The following is a 17,363-nucleotide window of genomic DNA, read 5'->3' as shown; positions in this document are numbered from 1 at the left end:
GGCTATTACTGCTATTCCTATTACTTGTTGAAGCATTTTTTTTAATCAATTGCTCTTCTTTCACTCTTAGAAACAAGTGTGTGATGGGAGAGTTGGTCGTATTTTCCTGCCCAGATCATAGCTTAACCACAGTACTATGCAAAATTTCTTTTAAAAATTAAAAAAAAAATCTAACTTGAATATGACAGATACAAACCCGAAGCAAATGTGCTGCTTACTCTAACTAGAAGAGAGTCCCTCTGAGCAGATGGATGGAGAGTGCTACAGTATTATTCTGATTCCAGAAAGTTAAATGGGGTCTAAAGCCCACTGCTTTCCAACAGCTGCATTAATTTGGGCTGCTATGTCAGTTAAAGAAGAGATTTCTTCTGACAAATCCAGGAGCAGGATACAAAAGTTATCAGGAAACTTTTATTGCAAACATTTTTTAAAAATAAAACAGCCTTCTTACAAGTTTGCAGCCACTTTTATAGCCATCAAAACTGAAGATATCTGATAAAACTGAATGCACAACTTGAGCTTCTAATTTTTACCTTACATGAAATAAAGTTTATAGACAAGTTTTATAGCAGAAAAAAAATGTAGAAAAGTGATGCCTGCCATTTGTAACTGCAGCTAGACTCAAGACTACTGATAATATAACTCCAGGTTCATGCCATCATGGATTTCATCTGAAAGGAATGAGTTAAGGGGAATTCCACAGGAAATGCTCAAACGGTAGGTGACATTAGGTTTCTCCCTGGTCAATAATTCAAAATAAATTACAACAGCAAGTTTATTCTTTGATACATTAGACAAATTCTCACATAATTCTCCTTCCCACTTTGTGTGTTTCTATCGCAAATTGATAAAATAAATTGCTAGTGTCATGCAAGGGAACATGGGTCATATGCAATACTGGAAGCTTCAATACCATAACTCAGCAAATGAGTCCCATGTCACAGGCTACCCACTCAATTTAGTAAGGGACTTTTTCCCAGAGGTCCACCAGTTATCTTATGGTAGCCTACCAATACCATCAGTCACTAGTACCCAAAGAGACAAATGAGACCTTTGGTTTATAACAAGCAACTACGTCAGATTAGGAAGTGTCTCTGTTTAGCTATGTATTTATAATATGTCCATCGCTCCACTTCATAGGTTGTGGATCTTTTAAGTGACTAGAAGAACTACCCTGAATTGCTCAGGTCCTTTATTAATTTTTGGTATCTTTGGAAAACCAAGTTCTTCTGCCTCCTGTGCTTCCCAGGCAGCAAGAGAAAGTGCACAATGCTCCCTTACGAATTGGGGAAGATCTTCAGCCCCCCTCCCCTTACCAAAGGGTGCCTGGAAGATGGGAGGCTCAAGACTAGTAAAGTCCTTGACACAGGGTAGGGAGGGGCTGGGCCTGTGTACGCATGTACCTCCAGCCAGCCCCTTCACCAGGCAGGTGAATTCAGTCTCTCTTTTGTATGGTTTTATGAGAGACAATCCCATCCCTGGCACAACCCTATTTCCTGGCACAACCAAACCCTGACCTTGGTTTGAGCTATGATAAGAGGAAGCTATATACCAAACTGGTGCTCCTAGCTCTTGAACGGACAGACTGATTTATAACCAGACAAACTGAAACATATGGCAGATAAAGAACACAACCGTTATTTTAATTAGACAAAGGCTTTCCCCAAAAGCTGCAGTTTACACACACAAGTCTAATGTTCAAGGATACAGTCTCCCAGTGACACATGGTCTTTGAAGATTGTGTACCTGCACAAATGTGTCAAAAAGAAAGTTAGTCAAGAATAAAAGTGTAATACAAGAACAAAAGAAAGTATAGTCAATAGTAATGGAATAATTAGGATAGTATCCAGAGTCTTGCTGTTATCAGTTACAATAGAAAATCATAGAGGCAATGCTTTAACAGATGCCAATCACAGGTTCTGCGGGGAGAAGGATGACACTGCCAACGTGCAGTTACAATGTGACTTGTATAGTAATTTCACACATATTGAAGTTAGAACCACCATACTAGGTCAGACCAAAGATCCATCTAGCTCAGTATCTTGTCTTCTGACAATGAACAATGGCAGGTACTTCAGAGAGAATGAAGAGAACAGGTAACAATGAAGTGTTAGAGGAACAGTAAAAAATTATGTAAAAAGACAGAGAATCAAACAAAAATTCTGAATTGAATGTCACTGCTGGTGAGAGTATGAAGGAAAACTAACTAGCGTTTCTGGAATAATTTGTAGTTATGTACACTTTTATTTTATAAGGCTGCTGCCCTTCCTTTGAGAATTTAAGTGAAAGATTTATCAGTGGAGCTCCCAAGAACACTGAACAATAGAACAGGGAAGGTACAGAATGTGAAACGTCTGAGAATTAAATTCAGAACCTAAAAGGAAATCTTAAATGAATACATACTGGAAGTCTGCAGCTACATGCCATCACCATTTCCCCTTCGCTGCTGCAGGTCCTTGGGATGCAGTGTCCCAGCCTTCATTACCTCAAATGCAGCTACGTTGCAGTATATGTGGTGGGACGGGTGTGGACTGTAGCTGAAGGCCATATCAGTCATCCACATATAGGGAAGCGTACAGAACTCAGTTTACCTGCCTTGGGAGACTTTCCATGGGGCTGAAACTATTGCACCACAGAGTCCAACTACATCGAGCCTGATGCGCCTGAGAACTGCTAAGCCACTTTCCTTCCTTTGCCTCTGCATTTCACCCACTTACCATTTCTTCAGCACGATTTTGTCCCACCGGGTGCCAGTTTGAGCTGCAATGAGTTTCTTTAGGTCGCCGATCGTGTCCTCAGTGCTGAGTGACTGGGTTAAGGAAACTACATTCACACCCACGGAACAAGCCCCCGGAGAGAGCAGGACTGGCTGGGCCAGAACCCCTCCCGAAGGAGCGAGACGTTTATGGTCGCCTTGCCCGGGGGCGGGGTCCCAGACTCCCACCAGCTCGGGGCCCTCCCCGCGGGCCGCCCCTCACTCCGGGCCGGATACTTGCACTTGACTCGCACCTTCTTGCCCAGCCGGTCGTTGCAGACAACCTCGATCATCCTGCCGGCCTGGGGAGCGAGAGGCGTTAGCAGCGGCCCCCCTACGGCGCAGGGAGGGGGGCCCGGGGCGACCCCGCCGTGTGGGACCGGCGCCGGGGGAGGGAATGGCCGCCCACGTGTGGGAACCCTGCGGGGGCGGGGCTCGCTATGAGGCCGAACGGGGAGTCCCGGGCTCGCCCCGCCCCCGCCCGCACTCACCGCCGCAGCTCGCACCGGCCCGCGGGTACCTAGGAGAGCGCCGTGGACACTGAACCGGAAGCGGAAGAGCCCTGCAAACGGAACGCGAGTGAGGCCGAACGGAACCGGAAGTGCTCTGCCAGCGGAAGTAAGTGGGAACCGGAAGCGGAAGTGCTTGGCGATGGCCGCAGCACTGAGTCTGGGGGCGCTCCCCGATTTCCTGCTAGTGGAGATTCTGTCGCTGCTGCCGCTGCGCGATCGGCTGCGCGGGGCCAGGTGACGGCGCGGGACCCCCCCCCCGAGCGGCTCCGTCCGGCCCCGCGGGACCCCCCCCCCCCGAGCGGCTCCGTCCGGCCCCGCGGGACCCCCCCCCCGAGCGGCTCCGTCCGGCCCCGCGGGACCCCCCCCCCGAGCGGCTCCGTCCGGCCCCGCGGGACCCCCCCCCCCCGAGCGGCTCCGTCCGGCCCCGCGGGACCCCCCCCCCCCCGAGCGGCTCCGTCCGGCCCCGCGGGACCCCCCCCCCCCCCGAGCGGCTCCGTCCGGCCCCGCGGGACCCCCCCCCCCCCCGAGCGGCTCCGTCCGGCCCCGCGGGACCCCCCCCCCCCCGAGCGGCTCCGTCCGGCCCCGCGGGACCCCCCCCCCCCCCGAGCGGCTCCGTCCGGCCCCGCGGGACCCCCCCCCCCCCCGAGCGGCTCCGTCCGGCCCCGCGGGACCCCCCCCCCCCCCGAGCGGCTCCGTCCGGCCCCGCGGGACCCCCCCCCCCCCGACCCCCCGGGACCCCCCCCCCCCCGAGCGGCTCCGTCCGGCCCCGCGGGACCCCCCCCCCCCCCGAGCGGCTCCGTCCGGCCCCGCGGGACCCCCCCCCCCCCCGAGCGGCTCCGTCCGGCCCCGCGGGACCCCCCCCCCCCCCCGAGCGGCTCCGTCCGGCCCCGCGGGACCCCCCCCCCCCCCCCGAGCGGCTCCGTCCGGCCCCGCGGGACCCCCCCCCCCCGAGCGGCTCCGTCCGGCCCCGCGGGACCCCCCCCCCCCCCCGAGCGGCTCCGTCCGGCCCCGCGGGACCCCCCCCCCCGACCCCCCCCCCCCCCCGAGCGGCTCCGTCCGGCCCCGCGGGACCCCCCCCCCCCCCCTCCGGCCCCACGGGACCCCCCCCCCCCCCGAGCGGCTCCGTCCGGCCCCGCGGGACCCCCCCCCCCTCCGAGCGGCTCCGTCCGGCCCCGCGGGACCCCCCCCCTTCAGCCCCACAGGAATCACCCTCCCTCCCCCCCAGCGGCTCCATCCACTCCCACGGGAGTCCCTCCCTCCTGAGTGGTTATAGCGAGATCTCCTCTTCATTCCGCCATGGGAAACACCCCCGCAAGTGTCTCCATTCGGCCGCAGTCCCCATAATTCTTGCCTGCTCCCATGATGGGATTTCTCCAAGTTGTGTACATGCCCCTGGAAGGGGAGTGGGTCATTCATGCCTCCCGGATGGATACTCTCTGCCCTCCCTGGGCATGTGCATACACACAACTGAGCATGCGGGCTGCTGCCGGGATCATAACCTGCACTGCTTCTGTCCCCGTAGGGTCTGCAAACGCTGGCACAGGCTGGTGCAGGACAAGATGCTCTGGAGATATGTGGATTTAACACCATACCAGGTACCAGTCCAGCTGCATGCCTCCTACTCAAAACCACTCTACAGGGCTGATAAATTCTGTCCTGGGGAAATGGCAGAGGGGCCTTTGTGGCTCAAATACCTGCACTTGGGATCCAACATGAGAGATGGTGAAGAAAAGGAGGACTAGGAGAGATACAGTTAAGATATTTCAGGGGCATGGGGGGAGGAGGAGTGATGTACAGGAGCCTAGTGTTGGACAGAAAGGTTGACCAGTCTCTGAAGGGCATTTTTAAAACCAGAAGGGTTGCTGAAAGCAAGTTCCTGAAACCAGGGGTGGTGTCTGAGGAGGGAGGGTATGTGTGTGTGTGTAGCAAAAGGCAGCATCAGTATCTGATACATGCTAGAGTTTGAAGAGCAGGGACTGAGGTTGCTCGTAGGTAAAGGAGCATCAGTAGTCAGGGTAAGAGGCAATATAGTGTAGGATAGTGCCTGTGGTTTACCCTACCAGTGTCAAGTACCTTTTTAAACATATTTAAAGAAGAGCAGGATGGGCCTTTCTTTGCTCATTTATTGCTTTCTAGGGATGTTAAATATTGGTTAATTGAATATTCTATTAACCTCATGAATTCTTATTGGTTGCTCGACTATTCTGTAGTCCCTGGGGGTGGGGCCGTCCATCAGTGCCCTCCGGCCCCACTCCTGAGGAGCCCCCTGCCACTTCATGCTGCTGCCTCTGTATCAGAGACAGCAGTGTGGGTTAGCAGCAGTCCCTGTCCCAGGGGGATGGGGAGGGGTGGTCCAGAGCTCCCGGACCCAGCACGAGCCGCCTGCCCACCTGGCTCCTAATGCACTTCAAATGCAGAGCTGCAGCGGGGTAGGTCCCAGACCTGGTGTAAGCCGGGCTGCTAGCCAGCCTGCTAAAAACTGTACCGGCAAGAAGGGTGGGGAGAATACATGTCCTCTATAACATTAATCAATATGCTTTTGCTTATTGGTTAATCGACTACACTATTACGTCCCTAGTGCTTCCGTAGCATTTTTTCCATTTCTTGTCAAGGTGCCAAGTGCTTTCTTGCTGCTCTCTTGTGCTCAGATCAGCTCCAGGATCTTGTGGCACCTGCTGCGGCAGCACCTGCGCAATGGCCTGAGGATACTGAAAGCGAGAGGAGCTCTGTGCTCAATGAGAAAACAAAGATTCCTTTCCCCCGCGCTGCTGCAGGCACTTGGGACGCAGTGCCCCAGCCTCCATCACCTGTGCCTGACAGAGGCCGACCTCCGTCTGCTCCCATATGACTGTATGCCAACTTCTCTGAGGACCTTGGAGCTGAGCCAGTGTGAGATCCCTGCTGTGTGGTTCCAAAGATCTGCACCTCCTGAGGCTCCCAGAGTCCTGCTGCAACTGCAGCATCTCATCATCCATAACGTTCCTGCTTTTTCTGATCAGCATCTGTTCAACATCTCATCTCAGAGCAGCTTGAGGACATTGAGCCTCTCTGGAACCTACCGGCTGACCGACGCTGGGATTCAGAGAGCAGCACCGCATTTGGAAGACCTGGAGTGTCTGGTGCTGCACAAATGTGTCATTACAGATGCTGCTGTTCACTTCATCAGACGTCACATGAAACAACTCCGCTCTTTGGAAATCAGCAGTGCTTGCTCCCTAACAGATGCAGGCTTGGCTTGTATAGCAGACTTGAAGTGCTTAGAAACCCTCTGTCTTGCATTCAGCCGTAAGCTGTCTCCTAACGCCATTGTTGCTGTGTGCCAGGCACTGCCCCAGTTAAAACATCTCCATCTAGATGGGATTGACTTGGAAGACCAGACAATACAGAAAATTCAGGCGAGTTTGCCCAACTGCAGTTTCTAATGTGCTCCCTGACATGCGTTCCAAGTGGCGAACTACGTGAAACGCACGAGGGTGAGCTGTGGGATATTCACCCCGACATAACATCCAGAATTGCTTCATATGGGCAGGTTCGTACCCCCCAAAGTACTTGCAGGCGGAATTTTCTCTAGCTAAAACAGTGAGGTGAGCAGTGTCGAGTGAGGACTAGCCTGATAGCTTGTATCACCTAAAGACAGGCAGCAGAAATTCTTTTCTGTGCTCTGCTTGGCTGAAGTGACCCCCACACCTCCTGCTAAGAAAATAGCCAGGCCAGGTAGATGGACAGCCTGTGTGGTCCAATGGCCCGATGAGCTGATTTGGATTGGAGACAGTTTGGCAGCGGGAGGAGGGGGAGGGGTTCTCTTTAGTTTAACCCTGTCTCACATTAAACCTCACACAATAGCTGAGCTATCTCCAAGCACAAGAGAGTAAGTTAGCCGTCTCCTGAAACACAAAAGGGTTTGGTTGCCCAAATTTGGACTCGATAAAATTTAACCCAGGTCAAAAGGCATCTCCACATTGCTGTGCTATGAGCACACTCCTAACCATGCCTAATAGGAAGTGGATCAAGGATTATACAAACATGTTTATAACAGAATGAACCTTCTTACAGGCGTGGAACAAGCGGAAAGAACCTGGCATGTTCATTTTCCAAACAGACTCCAGCCGAGTACCTCATAGTGTGGTGCATAGGTGACTGTGGTTGTGTCTTGTCCTGTAGGATGGAGTGGCAGGGGTTCTGCTGTGGCCCAGGAGGATGCCTGGCAGGAGTGTAGGGAGCACCCAGAATGCAGTTGTCTGCAGGAGGGGGGGGCGAGCATGCACCTGCTTAACCTGAAGTTTTGTCAGAGACCACAGCATGCCTGTCTGCTCCCTGAGCGGCACCATCATCCTTATCTACCTGTTTATCCTGTCCTCGCTATCCCTCTGCGTTCTGTCCCGAGTGTCACCCGGCAAGCCTGGAATCGGACACAGCGGAGCCTTACAGGCCCTCCTGCTACATGTCTTCCCTTGTCCTCTTTCTCCTGCTATTTGAAGGACTGCTCTACTGGTGTGGACGGAGAGGCCTTCAGTGCCACACTTGCAGCTGCAAAAGAACCAAGGGACAGAAGTACTATTGTGAGTATCCCCACCAGTTACAAGTACAATGTTCTCTTTCCTTGGGATCCGTAGAGCTGGGCTGCAGGGCCACCTCATGGGACAGGGTGAGGCAGGACAGTGTCAGGCATCGGTGTAAGCAGATGGGGCAGTTGAAACTTCACTGGCTCCCACAGGCAGTGGAGTGTTAGCAGATACCTTGCTCCTGCAGGTAACGGAGGCAGAAAGGAATAGCCCCTGCATGCGTTCAGCTGCTGACCTGGTCTGTATGCAGTTAGCCTGTGTGCTGCAATGATGCCTACTGCATTAATTGTGCAGTGGCATGGGAAAGTGACCTACTATGGTGGAGGAAGTAGGGCAGCCGCCTCCCCCCCAGGCAGCCTTCGGCAGGGTTTGTAGACTGCTTCCTGAGAGCGCTATGGAGGGTGCAGGGGACATCCTGGTGCTGCATGGCCTCTGCCTAGCTGTCCAGGGAGTGAGGCAGATGGCATCTCTTTCACTAACGGTTATTTCACTGTCTCATCTAGCCTGCTTGAAAACATGATATGTGACCAGATGCGTCCCTGCAATACTGAAGCAAATGTCCTTACCAGAGGTTCTTTCCCCTGCATAAGACTTGCTGATGCTGGATCCTAGGGACTGGCTTGACAGCTCCCATGTGGGGAAGAGGTCTGGGCTCACCACTCCACCGTCCCCCACGCCCCTCTCCCTCATTCGTCCAGTCAGGATTCACTGCAGCAGTCATGACTCCAACTTCTCAGAAGTATCTGCAGAGCCCAGGGGGTGGGGAGGAGTCACCGCTGAGGATGCCATGCAGCTCCTTGTAGAAGCAGCATGTTTGCACCTGGGCATCACAGTAACTTTGCCTCCTATGCCTTCTGGTGAGCCTGCTGTAGTTCCTAGGTTTTCATGTTGCACTGCTGCATTTCCCTGTTATACCCCTTTTCCATCATGTCCCTGAGTCTCCCTGGCCAGGGAGATCCATGTTTCTGTGCCTGGAGCGGCGCTGTGCCTGCACAGACCCAGGAGAGCCATCATATCTCGTGTGCTCAAGTCAGGGCATGTTTGCTGCATGCAACCAGTATGGTCGGCTGGGCCGATTCAAGGCGAGTCTCCCTCCTGAGCAAACAGGAGATGGAAATTCCAAAATTCACAGGGCTTTAAAGGGCGAGGGGCATTGGACAGTGGAGTTCAAAACAGTGACCAGAGCAGTCGTCGTGTAGCATTGTGAGACATCTCCTGGAGCCATCAAAAGTAACAAGTAACACGGTGTCTGTGCCCACGCTGCATCATTGTAACTATTGTCAACTTAAGTGTTACGCTCCTTAGTGGAGGTGGCGTTACTAAGTTCCTGTAGCAGGCAATTTACTTTGGCGGGAGCACCATTGTACTGTCGTCTGAGACAGAATTATGTCGACACAAACCACCTTGTGTTGACCTAAATCTGTAGTGTAGAAGCGGTCCAAATGTATGCAGATAATTGGAGCATAGACCTCAGGGATTATATAGTATTTGAGTAATATTAGCAGGCTGCCAGCAGCCAGATCCTGCTCCTGGTTTGTTGGGTGACATTGCTGTGCATGGCTGCTTGTGCCTTCTATAGTTTAAATGCTACCTCATCTTTCCCCGATGTTACAAAGCCCTGAGATCATGTTAGCAAATTTTGGCTGACATTAGGATGGTAGCACAGCACTGTGAAGCTTCCATTCTGGGACACAGTTTTTAGATCTGCGGAGTTGTTTGTAATCAAATGTAACATTTGTGCATAAAATAAAAGTGCTTTTAAATCTGTCAAGTTGTCTTATGCTGTTAGATTTGGACAGAAATATGGCAACAATCTTCGTGAGGCTTTTTAACAGGTTTTGTGCTTCTGTTGCATGGAGTGACCTACATTCTTGGCAGTTTTATCTCTTCTACAATTTAGTATTGCCTAGTGGCTCAAGCTAAGAGCCATATGTAACCAAATGTGGGACACAGGGGCCGCTTGTTGCCAGAGGCAGAGGGCACAAGGGTACACAGAAGTGCAGGGTTCCCAAAAATATTTTTGGGTAAAGTCTCTAATGAAATGCTGTCACACTGGTCATCATAACCACTGAGAGATGTATGTATGGAAATATGTGCAAAGTTATATGTAGAGAATGAAAATTATGTTCTCTAGGCCTGCATGGCCCAACCCCCACTAAATCGTCCCAGCCAGGGCTTTGTCAAGTCGGGCATTAAAAAACTTGAGGAATGGAGATTCCACCATGTCCCTAGTTAATCCATTGCAGTGCCTCACCGCCCTCAAAATAATTTTTCCTAATATCCAACCTAGGCCTCCCCCACTGCAACGTGAGCCCATTGCTTCTTATTCGGTCACCTCTCACCACTGAGAACAGCCTCTCGCCAGCCTCTTTGGAGCTCTCATCAGGTAAGTGAAGGCTCTTCCCTTCTGCAGACTAAATAAGCCCAGTTCCCTCAGCCTCTGCTTGTCAGTCATGGTAGGGATGTGAGTGACTACTCGCTCCCCCTCCACCGCTGCCTCTGAATCAGAAGTGGGGGGAGGCTGAACCGCAGCGGTCCCAGAGCTAAGAGCTGAGCTGCCTGCACACCTGGCTCCTTCTACATTTAAACTGCAGAGCTGCGGCTGGTGTAATGAGCGCCCTCCTTGACTAATTGAGTACTGATTACTTGATTAGCTAATTAACCACGACTTAATCCCTAAATCATGCACCCTAGCCCCCTCATTTTTGCTGCTCTCCACTGAACTCTCTTCAATTTGTCGTCATAGTTTCTGTAATAGGGAGGCCCAAAACTGGATGCATGGCCTCACCAGTGTCAAATAAAGGGGAGTAACTTCCCTAGATCTGCTGGCAATGCTCCTCCTAATGCACCCCAATATGCTGTTAGACTTCTTGGCTCCAAGGGCATGCTGTCTTGTATCCAGCTTCTTATCCACTGTAATCCCCAGGTGCTTTTCTGCCAAACTGCTGCTTAGCCAGTCGGTCCCCAGCCTTTAACTGTGCTTGGGATCCTTCCATCCCAAGTGTGGGACTGCACTTGTCCTTGTTGAATCTCGTCAGATTTCTTTTGGCTCAGTCCTCTAATTTATCTCGGTCACTCTGGTACAGCTAGGGTGCAGACAAACCTCCAGGTGTCCTTCAGTTGAAGGCAAGTTGCCTTCAGACTTAATCTTGTGAAAGGAGGAGCTCGGCAGTTCTGGTGGAAAAATCTGGGGAAAGGACTTGGGTAAAAAAACTTTTTGGAGATGGGGAAGTTTTTCTGAGTTAATATTGGGCATTAAGCTAAGGTGACGGGATGGATCCTTGAGGATTCCCTGTTCTGTTCATTCCTTCTGGGGCACCTGGCATTGGCTTCACTGTGAGAAGTCCGGATACTGGGCAAGATTGGCCGTTGGTCTGACCCCGTGTGGCCGTTCTTACGGGCCCTAGAAAGCATGTTGTGAGCTGGGTTTATACTTAGCCATGTGTTTCCAATACTCGTGTCCAATACTTTCAGTCTTTGACTCTGCTCGCTGGCCAATGGGCTCTTGTTTGCACTGTGCTGTGCGGTCAATGAGCAGTGATGTGCTATTCCCTGGGCATACAGGCGCTGGGAGGGTCGGCGGAGGGCTGGATGTGTCCGAGGGCCGCTCTGAGGCCTGGGGGTTGGAGTGAGCCTTTCACTGATGTGCCCAGAGTTAGCAAGGCCTGGGGAGGCCGGAGCTAGTGCTGCCGGAGGCTGAGGGAGTTGCCTCTGACGGGTAGCACGCAAACAAAGGTATCCTGGGGCCCCGGGCCAGAGAAAATGGGACCCCTCCCATCCCTTCCACCTGTAAGTCCTGCCCCTACTCCGCCCCCTTTGCCTGCAGCCGCACCCATGGCCCCAACTTTGCCCCTTGACCAGGGTCCTGTCCTACCCAGGGGCCTCCCCATCCTACTCCGCTCTGCTGCCCCACAACCCGCTTGCCACTTCCTCCCCTCCTCCCATGGCCCCCAGACTGGAGTGGTTCTGTCCCCATGCCAGGGCTTCCCCCTGCCACCTCTGCATTTCTGGGGGAGACCCAGGTCTGTGCTGTGGCTTTTCCTGCCCCAACCGGCCTCTCTGCTGGACAGGGGTCGGAGTGCTGGGGCTTCTGCTGGGGACAGAGTCATGGGGCTCTCCGGGCTTCCCCTGCTGCCCCCAGTTTCTGCCAGGGTTGGGGGTACTGGGGGCTTCCTTGTTTTTTCCAGGGCACAGGCCCTGTTGACCAAGTGGCTAATTTGCCCCCAGAGGCAGCCACAAGGAGTCTCACAGCCCTAGGCAGCCCCCGGAAGTGTCACGAATACATTTTAAAAATAAACTCCAGAGGAAAGTGGACACGAATATCTCTTAACAGCTCGTCTTCTCTGGTTAACCCTCTGCACATTGCTCGTACAGGATCTTTCCCCAGTCCGTGCACCTGCCACTGGATGGAAGAGCCAGCCAGGCCTGCTTAGAACATGTGCATATGATGAGTTTGCAAGTAGCATGTTGATCCCAGGGAGGAGATGCGCTGAGCTAGGCCCAGGGAAAGGTCTGGCATTCACAGTATCACCAGGCCTTGCAATGCCTCTGCAACCCGCCAGCCTGTGGTTTTGATTCCAATTGCCATTTCCTTCCTGGCAAAACTGCCTGCTTGTCAGACATGTGCCGGAGCGGAGAGGGACACAGCTGCAGAACCGGGGATTTCCCCAGCGTGCTGTTTGCCTGGTGAATACAGCAAATGTCATTTCTCAGCTAGGCCTCCCATGCCAGGCCTGTGTTTCTGTATGAACATCAAGATTGCCTAATGGGTTATTTCCTCCTTCTCAGGCGCAGGTTGCTCAAGGCGCTTTCAGGCCAGAGCGCAGACCTGCAAGGCGTTGAACTCAGGTGGTGAAATCTGTTGTGCATCTTGGCAGCAACTGCGCTGGGGGCTGACGTTGTGTTGGTCAGAATTCAAGGGAATAAACAGTGGCAAGAGTGGGAATCATTTCCGAGGCTGCTGTGACCTTGGGGCCTCCTGGCAGAGAGCACAGAGGGTGCAGGGGGTTTCAAGGATCCGCTGGGTCAGACACATGCATAGCAAGTCCCCACGAGTGAGGTCCCTCCTGAAAGCTGATAGCTCGCTGGTCGTGCTCCCGGTGAGATAACTGAGAGAACACCCTTCTGGTTAGTATTTATACTGAAATGTGTGTGTTTCGGGTACGTAAGGTAAAACAGGTCACTAGATGGTGACAAACTGGTGATAGTTAGGTAGGGGATCCGCGGTGCTTGTCTCCCTGGGGAGTCATTGCATATTGTGTGTCTTACAACTTAAGTCTGTTTACAGACACAGCTACCAGCTAATCAAGATTTCAAAGTCGACAAGTGTGACAGCGCATTGGGGGTCCCCCGTCTCCTGCACCCCCGAAATGGCACAAACAGACCCCACCAGCCAGTAGAATAGAGGTGGTTTATTGCTTCTCCAGTATACAGCACAGCACAGATGTCATCAGGTTACAGGGCAGGCCTAGGATGCCTCCGCCCCCCCTTGATATGGGGCAGGGGTCTCGGCTTCTAAACCCCCCAGCCTGTTGCTGAGGCTGCGTCCTCCATGCTCCCAGACAGAAACTAACTCACTCTCCTCCAGCCCTGCCCCCCAGCCAGGGGCGGCATCCACCTTCCTTTGTTCCTCTCCATGGGGGGTAGCTGGTCAGACAGGTTGAGAGACCCTCTTTGCATAATGTCTCACTCCCTGTCTTGCTGGGCCATGGTACCGACAGCAGCCAGTGGGGTTACCACAGACCCATAGAAACCAGCAAGTTCCCCCCCACCACGTCACAACAAGAAATCACAAAATCTACAGGCAGGAACATGCCACAGAGAGTGTCTTGTGTGTGACTAAGATCAAGTAATTAGTCTGGTATATCCGGAGATGCAAGGAGGTGCGAGCTGACAGTGTGGCTTATTTCATCGGAACGGGATTCCCTCCTACCCGGCTGAGCAATGCTGAGCAGTATCAGAAGACTTGGCAGTACCTAGCTAAGCAAGTCTGCATGTTGTAATTTTATTGTACTTGTCACGGTTTGTTTCGAATGCTTCTGCTTGTGGATGCACTCACTGCAATCTCAGTGCCTTGTATAATCAGTGTTTACAGTTGTCACTGGACGTGTTTCTGTGCTGGATGCTAGGCAGGGTGGGGATCTGAAGGAAACAAGGAAGCTGGTGTGTGAGGTGTCTGTGATGGCACCTGTGATGAACTGAGGATTCTATTTGCCTCCTTATGTTGCATGTGTGTTCTTCTGTTCTACTAACCCTGTGTGTGCCTCAGTTTCCTGAGTACTGCACTAATACTTAGAATCCTAGAATACTAGGACTTGAAGGGACCTCGAGAGGTCGTCGAGTCCAGTCCCCTGCCCTCATGGCAGGACCAAATACTGTCTAGATCATCCCTGATAGACATTTATCTAACCTACTCTTAAATATCTCCAGAAATGGAGATGGGCAATTTATTCCAGTGTTTGACTACTCTGACAGTTAGGAACTTTTTCCTAATATCCAACCTAAACCTCCCTTGCTGCAGTTTAACCCCATTGCTTCTTGTTCTATCCCCAGAGGCCAAGATGAACAAGTTTTCTCCCTCCTCCTTATGACACCCTTTTAGATACCTGAAAACGGCTATCATGTCCCCTCTCAGTCTTCTCTTTTCTAAACTAAATAAACCCAATTCCTTCAGACTTCCCTCATAGGTCATGTTCTCTAGACCTTTAATCATTCTCGTTGCTCTTCTCTGGACCCTCTCCAATTTCTCCACATCTTTCTTGAAATGCGGTGCCCAGAACTGGACACAATACTCCAATTGAGGCCTAACCAGTGCAGAGTAGAGCGGAAGAATGACTTATCATGTCTTGCTCACATCACACCTATTAATGCATCCCAGAATCATGTTTGCTTTCTTTGCAACAGCATCACACTGCTGACTCTCATTCAACTTGTGGTCCCCTATAGCCCCTAGATCCCTTTCTTCCGTACTCCTTCCCAGATAGTCACTTCCCATTCTGTATGTATGAAACTGATTGTTCCTTCCTAAGTGGAGCACTTTGCATTAGTCTTTATTAAACTTCATCCTGTTTACCTCAGACCATTTCTCCAATTTGTCCAGATCATTTTGAATTATGACCCTATCCTCCAGATTAGTTGCAACCCCTCCCAGCTTGGTATCATCTGCAAACTTAATAAGCGTACTTTCTATACCAATATCTAAATCGTTGACGAAGATATTGAACTGACCCAGTCCCAAAACAGACCCCTGCGAAAACCCACTTGTTATGCCCTTCCAGCAGGATTGTGAACCATTAATAACTACTCTCTGAGTACGGTTCTCCAGCCAGTTATGCACCCACCTTATAGTAGCCCCATCTAAGTTGTATTTACCGAGTTTATTGATAATAATTTCATGTGAGACCGTATCAAACGCCTTACTTAGATAGGGATGTGACTGCCTCCTGCATGTGCCCTTGAGCCCAGCAGGGGGTGCAACCAGGTCACACCTTTTGCCTGGGAAGCAGAGCAAAGACCAGAGGAGGGGCCTGGCACCAGGTTGAGGGGAGTAGGGGGGTCTCAGGAGGCTTGGAAGGCAGGGGGAGGGCAGAGCTCTGGCTTTGGGGGCCTCCTTCCCAAAATGGTATGTACTGACTGCTCCTGTGCTGACGAGAGTGTTCTACACTGTGTCCCTGTTGCCTAATAACCCTTCTGTTCTCCCTGCTGCCTCAGTCACATCTGGCTGCGGATGGAGAAGCTGGCGACTCCCCCAGACGGTGGTGACAGCACCAAACCTGGGAATGTCCAGGGGAGCTGGTTGCTCCAGAGTAATACGCAGAGCGTGTCTGTTGCTAACCAGGAGAGGGAGATACACCTATCTCATAGAGCTGCAAGGGACCTCGAGAGGTCACCGAGTCCAGTCCCCTGCCCTCACGGCAGGACCAAGGACCATCCCTGACACACTTGTCCCAGATCCCTAAATGGCCCCTCAAGGATTGAGCTCACAACCCTGGCGTTAGCAGGCCAATGCTCAAACCACTGAGCTCTTCCTCCTCCCTGTCCCTCTGTGGGTTTGTGGAGCTCCTGGAAGAGGCTTCCTCACACTAAGCAGCGGGGACAGCAAGGGGCCCCGGGCACTCTGGGAAGCCTCACACTTTCTGATACGTGTTTATGGCCAGCACTAGGGCAGAGGCTGCACGGGACTGTTCCATGGCATCGGCTCCGAGGACATCAGGTCCCTTTAAACTACGAATGGAAAACAAATTGGCAAAGTGCAAACCAAGAACACAGCAAATCAGTGAGTCCAGCTCTCCCCTCAGTGTGACGGGCCGGGGCCTGCCCAGCTTGCAGGGGTTTCCATTCTGTGCAAGGTTGGGTGGCCCTCAGCACCCCCCTAGCAGCAGTGTCCCAGCCCCTGCTGGAATGTGTTCTCTGCAGTGGTTTGCACGGGGATGTTTGCCAGTCTGCCCAGGCACACTGCGCTAAGCAGTGTCATGTTTGTAAGTCCCCTCTTGCCAATTTCTGAGCTGAGGCAGTACATGAAACGCAGAATTGCTGTTCCCGTGCCACTCCATGCTTAGCACATGCATGTTCCATGGGTCCCTTGGGATAGAAAACAAGCCGACCTTTCAGCTGCATTAATGGAATCGGTATCACAGGCGTCTTATTGCTGTGCAGGCAACTTGCCAGGACTGTGTTGTCTCTGTGATTGTCGTATGATTTTGGGCACAGCAGCTCCCCTCCCAGCCTTTGTGTGCCTGGTCGGGTTAGAATGGAGCTGGGAGGCAAGGCCTTTCTGTACATCGCCTTGCACAGAACAGGACCCGTTTGAGATTGGAGCTCTGGCTGCTACCACAGAATGACTACTGGCTCCAATAAAGCCGAATGCTAATGAACATTACTTCGGTAATTGCATCTGGACAGCAACGTTAATGTCAAACTTTGAGTAGCTGAATTGTGACTTAGCTGGACACAGTTACGTTGTACAGTGAGATACAGCACAGGAAAACATGGAAGAATTCAAACAAACCTCTCAAGTAGAGAGAGAATTAAAGGTACAAGTGGTGGGTCGGACAAATAACTCCTCCTCCTGCCTGTGCAAAGCATTTAGGCACCTAACTGCCATTTGTGCATCCATTCTATCAGTGATTTGAAAATGACTCCGTTTTATCTTCTTGTGTGATCATGGCCATTGGGACAGCCCCTGGTCCGCGTGGAACAACTCTGCGAGTGCTTAATGACTGCTGAGCAAAGGGCTGCCATTTTCGTCCAGAAAGGTCCTAAGCTGTTGGTCTCCAAAGCCTACTGATGTGATCGTGCTGGTTTTTTCTCACCTGCAGGAAGGCAGCTGCAGCTTCAGGAACCATGCACCTCCCAGAGTTGCTCTTGCCCAATTTGAAATCAGCCCAAGAGAATTTGGAATAGAAGGGGTGAGCAGACTGGCCAGCCAAGACCTTTTAGTTTGTTTGAGCAGAGGAGATATCGGGATCAGTGGCAGCAATCCGAGTGGCCGGGGCAGGAGGGCAAATTGCCTGGGACATGGTGCGAGCACAGCAG

At 52.4% G+C, this 17,363-nt stretch overlaps 2 protein-coding genes across 7 annotated transcripts; one reads left to right on the top strand and one right to left on the bottom strand.

Moving 5' to 3' along the window:
* Positions 1 to 397: 397 nt before the first annotated feature.
* On the bottom strand, positions 398 to 3,379 carry UBL5 (ubiquitin like 5). Of its 2 annotated transcripts, none has more exons than XM_075902502.2 (5): positions 3,247 to 3,379; positions 2,993 to 3,057; positions 2,718 to 2,801; positions 1,709 to 1,746; positions 398 to 671 (listed from the first exon to the last, which is right to left on the bottom strand). In XM_075902502.2, the coding sequence occupies exons 2-5, from the start codon at positions 3,046 to 3,048 to the stop codon at positions 628 to 630; spliced, it is 222 nt and encodes a 73-aa protein (XP_075758617.1). In that variant the 5' UTR covers positions 3,049 to 3,057; positions 3,247 to 3,379; the 3' UTR covers positions 398 to 627. The 2 variants fall into 2 exon arrangements, with proteins under 2 accessions (XP_075758617.1, XP_075758619.1); XM_075902504.2 differs by having other exon boundaries at positions 3,276 to 3,341.
* On the top strand, positions 3,352 to 17,285 carry FBXL12 (F-box and leucine rich repeat protein 12). Of its 5 annotated transcripts, XM_089774756.1 has the most exons (5): positions 3,352 to 3,501; positions 4,790 to 4,862; positions 5,880 to 7,826; positions 10,120 to 12,956; positions 17,147 to 17,285. In XM_089774756.1, the coding sequence occupies exons 1-3, from the start codon at positions 3,407 to 3,409 to the stop codon at positions 6,687 to 6,689; spliced, it is 978 nt and encodes a 325-aa protein (XP_089630882.1). In that variant the 5' UTR covers positions 3,352 to 3,406; the 3' UTR covers positions 6,690 to 7,826; positions 10,120 to 12,956; positions 17,147 to 17,285. The 5 variants fall into 5 exon arrangements, with proteins under 5 accessions (XP_089630882.1, XP_089630881.1, XP_089630883.1 ...); XM_089774755.1 differs by having other exon boundaries at positions 10,120 to 17,195; XM_089774757.1 differs by lacking the exons at positions 10,120 to 12,956; positions 17,147 to 17,285 and adding an exon at positions 8,333 to 9,596 and having other exon boundaries at positions 5,916 to 7,826.
* The last annotated feature ends 78 nt before the right edge of the window (positions 17,286 to 17,363 follow it).

The sequence above is a fragment of the Pelodiscus sinensis genome, chromosome 31 (genome assembly GCF_052426305.1).
Source record: "Pelodiscus sinensis isolate ZL-2025 chromosome 31, ASM5242630v1, whole genome shotgun sequence".
Lineage (NCBI taxonomy): Eukaryota > Metazoa > Chordata > Testudines > Trionychidae > Pelodiscus > Pelodiscus sinensis.
The sequence above is the reverse complement of the archived record's forward strand: the minus strand, read 5'-3'. Positions and strand labels throughout refer to the sequence as shown.

What these genes read in the sequence shown, in the direction of transcription:
- UBL5 (XM_075902502.2), bottom strand. Translation starts at nt 3,048, where the DNA reads ATGATCGAGGTTGTCTGCAACGACCGGCTGGGCAAGAAGGTGCGAGTC. An exon ending in AAGGTGCGAGTCAAGTGCAA is followed by an intron (nt 2,802 to 2,992) that starts GTATCCGGCCCG and finishes CCAGTCACTCAG; the next exon opens with CACTGAGGACACGATCGGCG. An exon ending in CCATGTGTCACTGGGAGACT is followed by an intron (nt 672 to 1,708) that starts GTATCCTTGAAC and finishes CATTCCTTTCAG; the next exon opens with ATGAAATCCATGATGGCATG.
- FBXL12 (XM_089774756.1), top strand. Translation starts at nt 3,407, where the DNA reads ATGGCCGCAGCACTGAGTCTGGGGGCGCTCCCCGATTTCCTGCTAGTG. An exon ending in GATCGGCTGCGCGGGGCCAG is followed by an intron (nt 3,502 to 4,789) that starts GTGACGGCGCGG and finishes CTGTCCCCGTAG; the next exon opens with GGTCTGCAAACGCTGGCACA. An exon ending in TGGATTTAACACCATACCAG is followed by an intron (nt 4,863 to 5,879) that starts GTACCAGTCCAG and finishes TTTCTTGTCAAG; the next exon opens with GTGCCAAGTGCTTTCTTGCT.